General features: G+C 38.8%; 1 protein-coding gene and 1 non-coding gene across 2 annotated transcripts; both read left to right on the forward strand.

The window, feature by feature from the left end:
* Window positions 1-2,671: 2,671 nt before the first annotated feature.
* On the forward strand, window positions 2,672-9,740 carry Cbr-vab-2 (the record flags this gene model as incomplete). Its single annotated transcript, XM_045236085.1, has 4 exons — window positions 2,672-2,769; window positions 7,810-8,075; window positions 8,157-8,516; window positions 9,736-9,740. The coding sequence occupies 4 exons, from the start codon at window positions 2,672-2,674 to the stop codon at window positions 9,738-9,740; spliced, it is 729 nt and encodes a 242-aa protein (XP_045094351.1).
* Window positions 9,741-11,467: 1,727 nt separating this feature from the next.
* CBG28414 lies at window positions 11,468-11,540 on the forward strand. Its single transcript has one exon. It is a non-coding gene (tRNA).
* The last annotated feature ends 375 nt before the right edge of the window (window positions 11,541-11,915 follow it).

Raw genomic sequence — 11,915 nt, forward strand, 5'->3', positions numbered from 1 at the left:
GAACATTTTTTAATATCTCTTATAGTGACCGAGTTAATTGAGCTCAAAGGGGAAGCATAGGGTGGCGTCCTATTTAAGCTTTAACGATAGTTTTTTTCTAGATAGAGTTCTTACAAAATTAGCTATTTCGGAAACAATTTTTTGCTAAAAGCTTCAATAATATCTCTACTTTTTTTTCAGTTTTCCATGTGTGTGACTTTCAAGCTTATCTTAACCAAACACTCTTCATTGTTGTTACTCACACCATTTCCGGGAAGATTAGTCATAAAATGTTCGGTTCTCCGCACCTATCTCTTATCACTCGTTTCCAAGTTGATAATATACATTTTCCGGAAAATAGTGAATCTTTGAATTCTAAATTTCAGTACAATTTCCGGAAACTATCGGATCTTTGAATAATCTCCAAAATCCTCTTATACTTTTCCCTCACCGCAAGAATGAGAAATTTCAACATTGCAAAAAATTTGTCAATATTTCGTCTTCTTCGTTTTTTTCCTGTTGTTGTCTGTCAATCAGTTTTTTCTTGTCTTTTTTCTTTCGAAATGTACAATTTGCATCTCCTGAAGCACAGCATCCCGAAATGAATCATTTCCCGCACCCCACAATGCCCATTATTTTGCTGGTTGTTGGAGACCAGACCACCTTTTCTCTCTCCTCCGGAACGCTTGATTTATCACTTTAAACAAAACCTGTGTGTGTGCAGCAGTTGAAATGACATTGGGATGTGAGGATGAAGTGTCACATCATTTTCACTTCATATCTCGTTTTTTTGTGGTTTCGAAGGTGATTCTGGGGTTTTTGAATGGAGTTTAATAAGATTTCAAGTTATAGAAAGCTGGAAGCTTGGACTGAAAAGATTTGGTCGATGAAATGAGTTGTGGTTTTTTGACTTTTTTCTAGAAAATTTTAAAATAGTTTTCAAATTATTTTTAAGCTAGATTTTCTGGATTAAAGGGTCCGAAGAGGCGAAAAGCCTAGAAGTTTCTATTTGGAAATACCGTAAAACCTGTAATAGAAGGGCCCCCACACTGTCAAGTTTGAGCCCAATTATCTCGGTTCCTAAAAGAGATTTTGAAAATTGGTGAACTGAAAAAATGCTGGTGATATAATGATAAACAATTTATCAGTTGACAACTTTTTTATATCTTTTACAGGAACCGAAATAAAACGACTTAAAGTTAAAAGTTAAGGGTCCCTTCTATTACAGGTTTTACGGTGATAATTCAAAAAGTTGTAACAGTCTTCCAGAAAAAGTTGTTGACTGGAATTTGAGTTTTTTTTTAAATCCAAAACCATATTATCAAATTTTAAAATATTGAAACTCGAAAAAATATTTAAAAACCAAAAAAATGTTTACCCATTTTCGATTTTCGAAAACTCCTAAAAACCTCAAGTTTCAATATCAACATGGAAGCTCTAAATTTTCTCTACATTTCTAGTTAAAAACCACTCTTCTAGGACCACCGGAAGCCGAGATATTGCCATTTGAAGAGACGCAGACGGCTAGGCACTCTAGCTGTCTGCGTCTCTCCAAAAACCCCAAACGCCCATAACTCGGCGCCCAGATGAGCTAGAAACGTGATTTTTGGATAGAAGGGTGTGAGATTATTGGGAGGATATTATGGAAAGTTGACAAAAAAATTAGGAGAAAAAAATTCGAGATCGAAAAAATCCAAAAACAGTTTCGAAAATCTAAAAAACCAATTATTTAATTTTCAGGAAAAAATGAGGATTTTTCGTTGAAATTGTGTGTTTTGATCTATAAAATATTTTCTGATTTTATCGAATGACATTTGCTCTCTCTCTTTCCCTTTTTTAATTTCCCTTTTTGCTCTCCAGATCCCTTCAAATCTCCATAGCCTTTCAAAAGTCCCACTTCTCTCTGGCCAATCCCAAATTCCAATAATACATATTCGAATAGCTCTTGAACCCTTTATATGGAGACAGTACCTTATTAATTTGCAAATCCTTTCCCTCTTGTCTCCTTCCTGACAGCTAAACCGGGCCGGCTGGCTGGGGGTTGAGGGGGGAGGATCAGAGGAGGGGGAAAGTGGGCGGAGCTTCTAGGGAGGAGAAGAGGGGAAAGGCCACTTGTTCCCGTATGCTGTCCCCGAGTGTGTCGTCTTGTCGTGTCAATGATTTGATACATTTTATTAGGTCCCACACTTATTTTACCTCATAATCATTGAGTTTTGGATTTTGCGTTTTTAGCTTTTTTTCAAAATCTGCTTATCCAATTCCCTTGTACCCAGGCACTTGAGATCTTCAAGAGGCTCTATTTGACCTTTTTTGGCATTCCATCCATCCTAAATTCCACTTGTATTGTCTTGTTTTTTTGTGGAGAATTGAGAATTCTCAAAATCGATTTTTAGAAAATTCAACAAACTCTTGGTCTCTTTCGAATAATGTACTTGGACCTCAATTATCTCAATTCCTGTGAAAGGTATCAAAAAATAGTTAACTAACAAACTATTGGTGATGTTATGATGAACAATTTATATGTTGACAAATTTTTGATATCTTTCTTAGGAATCGAGATAATTGAGCTCGAATTTGACAGCTTGGTTTTCAAATTGAAGTTCTTAATTTTTTTTCAATAAATCCACTTTTTGCTCTCTTCAAGTTTTGCTGTCCGAATTTTCTCACCAATCTCTATTCTTATTTTTCAGCCATGCCCCCATATTTTCTACTGCTTCTACCGCTACTATTTTTGATTGAAACCCATGCAAAGCGGTTACCGCAAATCTATTGGAACTCGACGAATCCATTGTAAGTTTTTTGTTACTTATCTTGATTAGAAACCCAGATAAACCAATATATGTCCCCTGCTGATCCTATCAAAAGCTTCCGCCTTTTGGCTTTATATATGCCGCCATAGAAAACACACTACTCCACACATATTTACAATATTTACCTATTTGGTGGACCCCCCCCCTCACAGGGTGGGCAAAGGGACCATAAAGGACGGAAGCCCTCATGAAGAGAAGTAAGCCGAAACCAAACGATGTTACTAATTATGTACCAGAGAGAGCTCCTGAACAAATATTGGATATCGAATCTAGAGTATCAAGAATTAATCTGAGAACAGATGGGAGGGGACCCACACTTTTTGGGATTAGAATGTATCGGGTGGACCAGGAGACCATATAAAGAAAAAAAATGACATATTGGGAGAGAGAAAATGATTGGGAGGATTTATTTAGATAGATCTAGATTTGGGATTAGCAATACGGCATAAGGTAAAGGATCTAGGTTCTCAGAATCCTTATTGTCTCGGCAAAGCTCTAGAATCCAGAAATCCCAGGAGCAAGGCTATGCAACCGGCCTTGGCACAGCTTGATACACCGCTAGCCATATATGGACCAAAATGTCTAGAATCCTCATTTTCTCATTGGAAACATATATTTTCGGCTGTGTTCCGGCATTTTTGATTAGGCTACTTCTAGACCATGGCGGCCTAGTGGCCCTAGTGGTTGCTGGCGAACTTCCTATGGTCTGGACCGCGGTCGATCGCGGCTCTCTCCCCAGCCTAGGTCTAAAATCCGAAAATCCCAGGAGCACATGTGTGTCATCTCATTTTTCCATGTCTCATGAATCCTTTCAAGTTACCCTTCCCCTTATCTCGATGCCATAAAAAACATAAACATGGGCGGTGGCGTTTTCTTCTCGTGCCGCAAGACAACCATAAAAAGGTCCAGTTTCTTGTCACTTGTCGGTAGCTTTCTGAGATGGTTTATATCGTAAAAGATGTGTATTTCTGGTTAGGAAGTTTACGGGTCAATTATTTCTAGACCTGATCAAGAACCAGGAAGGGAACCTGGATTAGAAATTCGGTACCGAGCCAATTTTAGACGCGTCGCGTGTCGGCGTAGCGGCTTTTAGCTGAAATATGTTTTGAAAAATTAAAAACTGGTATGCTGCCGAATGTTTTGACAAATTAGGTGCCTGTTCACAATTCCGAGAGCTGTGATTTTAAAAAATTTCAAAAGTCTCAAACTTTTTGATATTTCGCATCTCTACCTCCAGGTGCTCTTTTTTCTACCTCACACTTTTTATGAGCTCTCCTCGCCCACCTCAAAATTCTAGTGTTTTTTTTTTGCTCCGATCATCTTCATAAATCTCAATGCCACGTGATGATTGGTACCACATGTGCTGGCCTCCTAGTCTCAAATCCCTAATATATTCCAAGAGCAGATGTTCTTGTACCAAGGGACCATCCCCACTGGACTGTTTCCATAAACACGTCAATCTCGAATGAGGAGAGGATAAGAAGAAGACCATATGGAAGTATCTAAGCTGAGCAACTTGCTCCTCGTCGTCTCGGACATCATGATGATATGATGACATGTTTTATGTCGCAAAGGGACCCCCAGCGGACCGAAAAGTGTAATAGGGTCTTTGTAGTACACGGAGGGACCACTGATTTATGAGTCTCTCTTATCTGCTCACCTCTATCACTATATCTCTGTGAAATTTATGTGAAACGAGAAACAGGTTGAATATGTGCTTCCGCCAAAGCGAACAATTAGTCGGAAGAGAAGGGACAGATGAAATTAGAGACCTGTGTGTGGTCCGATGGACCTCTTTCTAAATATATAACATGCAAAAGTTTATATGGAGTTTGAAATTCGAACGCTTTTGGGAAATATTCGCTTTCAAAACGAATGCGGGGAATGAGATACGATAGAAATGAAATTTCATGACTTTACGATACGGGGGAAATTCGCTCTACTTCAAAAACTGGAACCCTCTATTTTTGAAAAAAATGTCACAAATATATTTTTTCATAACTCCCTATTACCATAAAACCTGTAATATAATTTATCTTGAGTTCTGACTAAATTTTTTTTTGGGATTTTCGAAGTCTCAATTTTTTTTTACATTTTCATAAAAATTGCACATACTTCTGTCCAAAAATTACGCTTCTAGCTCATCTAGGCGTCGAGTGATGGCCATTTGAAGTTTTGGGGAGACGCAGACAGTTAGAGTGCCTAGCCGTCTGCGTCTCTTCAAAGGGCTATATCTCGGCTTCCGGTGGTCCTAGAAAAGTGGTTTTTAGATAAAAATGTGTAACAATTCGGTGCTAAAAGTTGTAATAGAAGAGCTAACTTTGGTTCGATTTATCTCAATTTCTGTCAGTGATATAAAAAATTGGTCTACTGTAAATTGCTTATCACAATGTCACAAAAATTTTATTAGTTGACCAATTTTGCTATCTCTTACAGGAAACCAGAAAATCGGCTCAAACAGGATCATTACACTTTTTACGGTATTTTTTACCATCTCCATTCGGTTCCATTGTTATTCACTACCTGATACTTCCGGTACCCTCTTCACCATATACGGATTATGTAGATAAGGCACACCCTAAGTATATCCTCTTGTATCCACAAGTCTCATTTTGAACACGGTAAACACCTGCGGAGAGAAGAAAAATGAGACAAAAATATCCAGGGTCAGTGTCTGCGAGCAGCTGGCTTCTCTTCGTTATGTAACTGACCCACCAGGGGGTCACCTGCACTGTCCAAGAATACAAATTTGTTAGAAATCCCCTTTTCTCCGTGAGGATCCTCTCAAGATTTTGGAGATACAAAGTATCGGTTTCCGAATACAAATATGGGGGTGCTCCGAAAACATCTATCTTCAAGTGGACTACATTGGTTACTGTGTTTGCAAACAGTTGCCGCTCTCTCTCGAGGTTGTCTCCAATTATCAAAACCACTTTGCACAAATCAAGTGGCTATAGGGGGACCTTGTTGTCGGAGAGCTAAGCTAATTTGAGGAGTACTTCTTATTCTACTAATCAACTGCCAATTGTTGTCTCTTTTGGAATTTGATGATGAGGTTTCCACACACACACTGAGGTGCAAAAAGGAATGGGGGTTAGCACCTTTTGGGAACGGATTAGGTGACGCTTTTGGATTGTTTACCCGCGAACGAAAATGTTACAGTAGCGGCGGGGTGTTGAGCAATATGTATTATTTAGTACCAAGAGACTTGTAGAGAAAACAATGTGTGCTACGTCATAGAAGTCAAGCAGAGATATTCGGGTAATGTCAGTATTAAATAAAGGGGAATTGGCTTCTAGCATAATACCGTAACACCTGTAATAGAAGGGCCCCCTAACTTTCAACTTTGGGCCAATTTTTCTCGGTTCTTGTCAAAGATATAAAAAATTTGTCAACTGATAAATTTTTTGTCATAGTATCAGAAAAATTGTTTTTAGTTGACACATTTTTGATATGTTTCAAAGGAACAGAGATAAATTAGCTCAAACTTGACATGGTTTACACCTAAAATACGTAATTTAAAAAAAATATACCCAGTACCCTCTTCAACCAACCATTCTTCTAGGTATATGTAAATTGCCAACCCCATTGAACGTTTCCATATTAAACCACCCACCCAATAAAATGGTCTATCGTCGCCACCCACTACAAAACGGCATAATTAACATGCCCCGTGGCCCCCGAGAGAGGCAGGTGAAAGTCTTTGAACAATGCCGATTCTTTATCCCCTCCTTAATAGATGGTCCCTTAATCTCTTGGTGAAATTTTCCTAACCAATACTCTCCAGGGGAAGCTTCTTCGTCTTCATTTGTTCCACAGGAAGGAAGGAAGCCCTTGTTCATCATGACCACATGTTCATGAAAATTTCGAAAGAGAAGAGCACATCAATTAGGAAGCTCTATTACTCATCTACTGCTAAACTGTTTCGGATTTATGGGGAGAGGGTGACTAGGAAAATAAGAAAGAGGTCAATGTTATGTAACTGTAATATGGATAAGGGTGAAAAGGAAATGAGGTGGAAGAAGGATCGTGGAGATAGAGAAGCCAGATGTATCGGATAAAAAACAGGAAATTGGCAATTTAAACGAATAATTAATTTAGGATTAAGGTGTTTCTGGAGCAAGGTGGAAAATAATTATTCTGGATTAGTTAGTTTTCTAAAAAATGCGACTATTCAAAAATATAGTGACATGCAGTTTGAGCTCAATTATCTCGGTTCCTATAAGAGACATCAAAAATCTGTCAACTGATAACATATTGGTAATATTTCCATAAATAAGTTATCAGTTGACAGATTTTTGATATCTCTCATGGAAACCGAGATAATTGAGCTCAAAAGAAACCTAAGAGGTGGTCTTCTATACGCGCATTTTGAGCTTAATTATCTCAGCAGAGATATCAAAAATTTGTCAACTAAAAAATATTGATGAAATTATGATAAATAACTAATCAGCTAAAAACTTTTTGATAGCTTTTACAGGAACCGAGATAATTGAGCTCAAAATTGATAGTGGGTTTAAGGCCCTAAAACTTTTTAAAACGCTGACTATAATTTTCATAAATTTAAATCTAAGCCCAAAATTTTGCATTTCTGCCCAAACTCGTTTATTCTGTAGCAATCTTGTCCACCTACCGTAACCCCAAAATTTTGAATTCGAACACTTCCGCTGCCATACCAAACACACTCGTTTTTTTTACCTTTTCCATACAAAAAAGACCTAAGGACACAAAAACTCATAACCTCCTCTTCTCACGGAACATAAAACTTACCAGTCCTTGGGTGGTTCGGACACTGAGTCGCCTCTCCTCAAAACTTTTGCCGACACGTTTTTCGAAAAAAGAGTATTACTGTCGTCCCTTGTGTTCTTCGATACCCCGGACACGGGACAATAGTCATCAAGGCGGCTTTACTCTTTTGTGACAAATGGGGTAATGCGCGAAACAAGAATGGGGGATTGTTGGAATGAATTTGAAATGAAATGGATATACAATTGAATATGAAATGTTATGAATATTTCAGAGTCGAGCGCTATGCTGCTATTGGAGACACTCTGGACATCGTTTGCCCGTTCTTTGATGAGAATTCTGATGAGCGAACTGAGCAATCAATAATCTACCGGGTCACAGAGGAGGAATATGAAAATTGTGAGCATAGATCGAATGCGAAAGAGCTCGGAAGATGTACGCAGCCATATCAGGAGGAGAAGCTCAAGGTTGCCTTCAGGCTAATGAGCCCAAACCCATCAGGGCTGGATTATAGGCCAGGAGTGACCTATTATTTTATTTGTGAGTTTTTAAGAACGTTTCTAGAAAAATAATGACGACTAGGGTATTTTGCAAAATTCTAGAAAATCCTGAATATTTCAGCCACTTCCACTGGATCTCGCAAGGGGCTCTACAACGAGCAAGGCGGTCTTTGCGCATCTCACAACTTGAAAATGGTCATCCACATCACTGATCGAAATGGAGACATTGGAATTCAACACCACCGTCATCATCATCATAAAAAGACCACCACAACAACGACCACAACAACTACAGTACCCCCAAAAACTGTTCCAGCCACGCAGGAGGATATGGATAGTTCTGCTGAGAAACTCTGGGAGCAATTCTATGAAAAAGTGATGCCTATTGATAACAAGTGGCCAGAAGTGACACGTGGCGAGAGGGTGACACTGTATCAGGGTGATAAGAAGGATGAGTATGAGCCAGCGGTGCCGGCGGATGGTCTAGATTTTGAGATTCATGAGATTGGAGATGGTGAGTTTTTATTTTTTTTTTTTGGATTCTAAGTTCTATGGGTTTTATTTCATTCTGAATCTCAATTCTGGAGTTCTGGATAACTGGAATTTCTGAATTCCGAACTCCGAATTCAGAAATTATGAATTTCTGAATTTCCTGGAATTTCTGTAATCCTGTAATCCTGTAATCCTGTAATCCTGGAATCCTGGAATCCTGGAAACCTGTAATCATAGAATTCCGGAATTCTGGGATTCTGGAATCCAGTCTTGAATTCTGAAGTTATGAATTCTGGACTTCTGGATTTTTAGAATCTTCTGGAATTCTGGAATCCTGGAATCCTTTAATTCTGGAATTGTGGAATTCTAGAATCCTAAAATTCAGAATCTTAGAATTCTAGAATTTTAGTATTCGGAGGCCTGTAATTCTGGAGTTTCGGAAATCTGAATTCTGAAGTCTTGGATTCTGCATATCCGAATTTCTGAATTTTAGAATTAATGAATTTCTAAATTTTTTTTTCAACGAGTTCTTCGAATAAAAAAGCAAGTTCTAATTTTTCAGTTGAATCCCTGTACTCCTCCACCAGCCGACTACAGTACCTACTGCTCCTTCCAGCTGTCCTAATGCTCCGATTACTGTAGTACCGTTTTCATTGCTCATCTTTTTCCTTTCCATTTCATCCCGGGTGCCCATTGCCAAACCACACATCCCATCGTCACATTTTCCTGTTTTTTCTGACCCCCCAAAATTCAAAACGGGTGATCCCAGTGTTTTTCTGTACCTCTCTAGATTCTAATATTGCTCATTTGTATATTGCCTCCCCCCAAATTGACCAATTTGATCCAAAATCACTTTTCTCCCAAAGCCGGTATCATTTTAGAGCTAAATTTGAAATTTGTAGTGTTTCACTGTGTCTGTGATTTCGATGAAAATCGTTTTGAATAAATAACATATAAATCAAATGAGTGTACGTGTTCGGTTCGGTTGTGTAAACACTTTACCACAATAAATCACAAAAGTGGACCGTATTTCGCGCGCAGCAGTGTCCGAGGAATAAGAAGAAGAAGAAGAAGAAGAAGAAGATGGGGTCTGAAGGACAATGAAGACGACGAAATGTGGGAAAACGTGTTGATGAAGAGGAGAGGAAGAAAGGGGAGGGGGTTGAATTTAGGGTAAGGGCTTTGAACACTTGAAATTTTTTGGCCAGGTTAAGTAAGATGCTATAAGGGGTTTCCAGGGGCACAAGGAGTGGATAGGGTACCTAGGGTAATTTGGAGGATTTGTAAGATCTAGGATCCCAAAGGTTTAGAATCCTGATTATCCTAGCTCCACAGGATTTTTGATCTTGAGGATTCAATATCCTAAGGATCTAAGATCCTAAGGATCTAGGATCTTGAGGATTCAACATCCTAAGGATCTAAGATCCTAAGGATCTAGGATCTTAAGGATCTAAGATCCTAAGGATTTAGGATCTTTAGGATCTGGGTGCCTAGGGATCTAGGATCCCAGGGATCTAGGATCCCAGGGATCTAGGATCCCAGGGATCTAGGATCCCAGGGATCTAGGATCCTAGGGATCTAGGATCCTAGGATCTAGGATCTTAAAGATGCGGAATCCTAAAGATCTGGAATCTTAAGGATCTAAGGTCCTAAGGATTGAGGATCCTAAGAATTTAGTATGCTAAGCATCTAGGATTCTAAGGATCTCAGTATTCGAGGGTTTTGATCTAAATACAAATGTCCAGCGTTTAAACAAGCAAAGTTAGGAAATTTTGAATATGTACTCTGGAGAAGAAAAAACTGCAATTTCGAAAAAAAAGAATGTTCAATTTGGGTCAATTTGGTACAAAAACCAAGGAATTTCAGTTTTTAGGTTTGTAGATTCTATTATTGTTACACCTTTTCTGTCTCATAAGTACTGTGTCTTAAAACCTCAAATCCAGCTACCGTAACCCTTAAACTGACAACCCATCAAAAACCTATACGATTTGAACCTCACTCATTCCAATTCCGATTCATCTCAATTTCATTTCCAAACCTCATCAGCGCCCATTTTTACATATTTTCTGTCATGTCAAAAACCGACACATGTTATAGGTACTGTTCGCGTCCTTCACCGAATTAGTGTGTCAAAAATTTTTAGAGGATGCATATTTTCGAATGAAACATCAAATTGAAACGTATGTAAATCAATCAAAAAGGAGGGAAGTCAAATTTTTGACCATAACGATTTGAAATTTAAGGGGATCAGTGCAAGCAGGTGCATTTCAGAGAAAACGACTATTTCCAATCAACCGAGAGCCTAATTCTTAGATCATACAGTTCATGAATAATTCGCTCCGAAATTTTCATAATCCATTACATTAGGCGGTACTATTCAAAAACAGCACATAAGCTGTCACCTAATTTGACCTCCATTCTCTCTTCTAAGACACTGTGGGGATCATATCATGTCCGTTCTTGGTGCTAATAACAGGGTTCCTCATTTCGCATTCGCGCAAAATGAAGACATTTGGGATGCGTCGGGAATGGTGCCTTTGATCTGGGATGAGAGAAACGAGGGAGGTTGTCATCTATCAATCATTTCTTGGAACACGGGGGCAGAAGATGAACACCGTCTAGTTGGGGGGAATGAATAGAAGGATTGCTCAGCATGGGGTGGATGGTTTTCAGATGGATATAGGAGATTGGAATCTAGACACTGGACTAATTGGCGAAAAGAGAATCTCCTGATACATCTCATGTATATGTTGGATCGGATCATTTTTCAGACTATACCAATGAACTTCGGCGTTTCAGTCAATCAGTTTTCGGCAGGACAACGCTTGGGGGTCATTGGAGAGGACTAGCTGAAAAAACTTGAAAGTGGCAGACGGAATGTCCTTCACGCGCCATTTGTCACATGTCTTGGGTATGCCTTGACTAACGTAGTCTGTCGCCGCCCGGTTAGCTCAGTCGGTAGAGCACCAGACTCTTAATCTGGTTGTCGCGGGTTCGAGCCCCGCATTGGGCTTATCTTTTTTCGCTTTTTTCATTGATAGTTACAGTACCCTTACTATCGTTAGAAGGATCAGAATGTCTCAGATTTTTTCTTACTAGGGAATGACTCACAGAAGGTGTGGAGTTATGGGACGAGACCTATATCATTCGAAAGAGGATGAAATTTCATTTTCAAATATATGCTCAGTTTTTGCGGCGGCCTCCGCTAACTCGAGAAATTTAGGTCAGAAGTTTTCAGTAGATTTTGCACTGAAATGCATACGTGAAGAAAATTCGCATGTTTTCATGATCCATACACCTCTTTTCAAATTTAAAAAAAAAATTTTTTTGAAACACAAAGAAATCTATATTTATTATTATAACGATTATTATTATGTCTCGCTTTTAT

Source organism: Caenorhabditis briggsae (assembly GCF_000004555.2).
Source record: "Caenorhabditis briggsae complete genome, chrIV, whole genome shotgun sequence".
NCBI lineage: Eukaryota > Metazoa > Nematoda > Chromadorea > Rhabditida > Rhabditidae > Caenorhabditis > Caenorhabditis briggsae.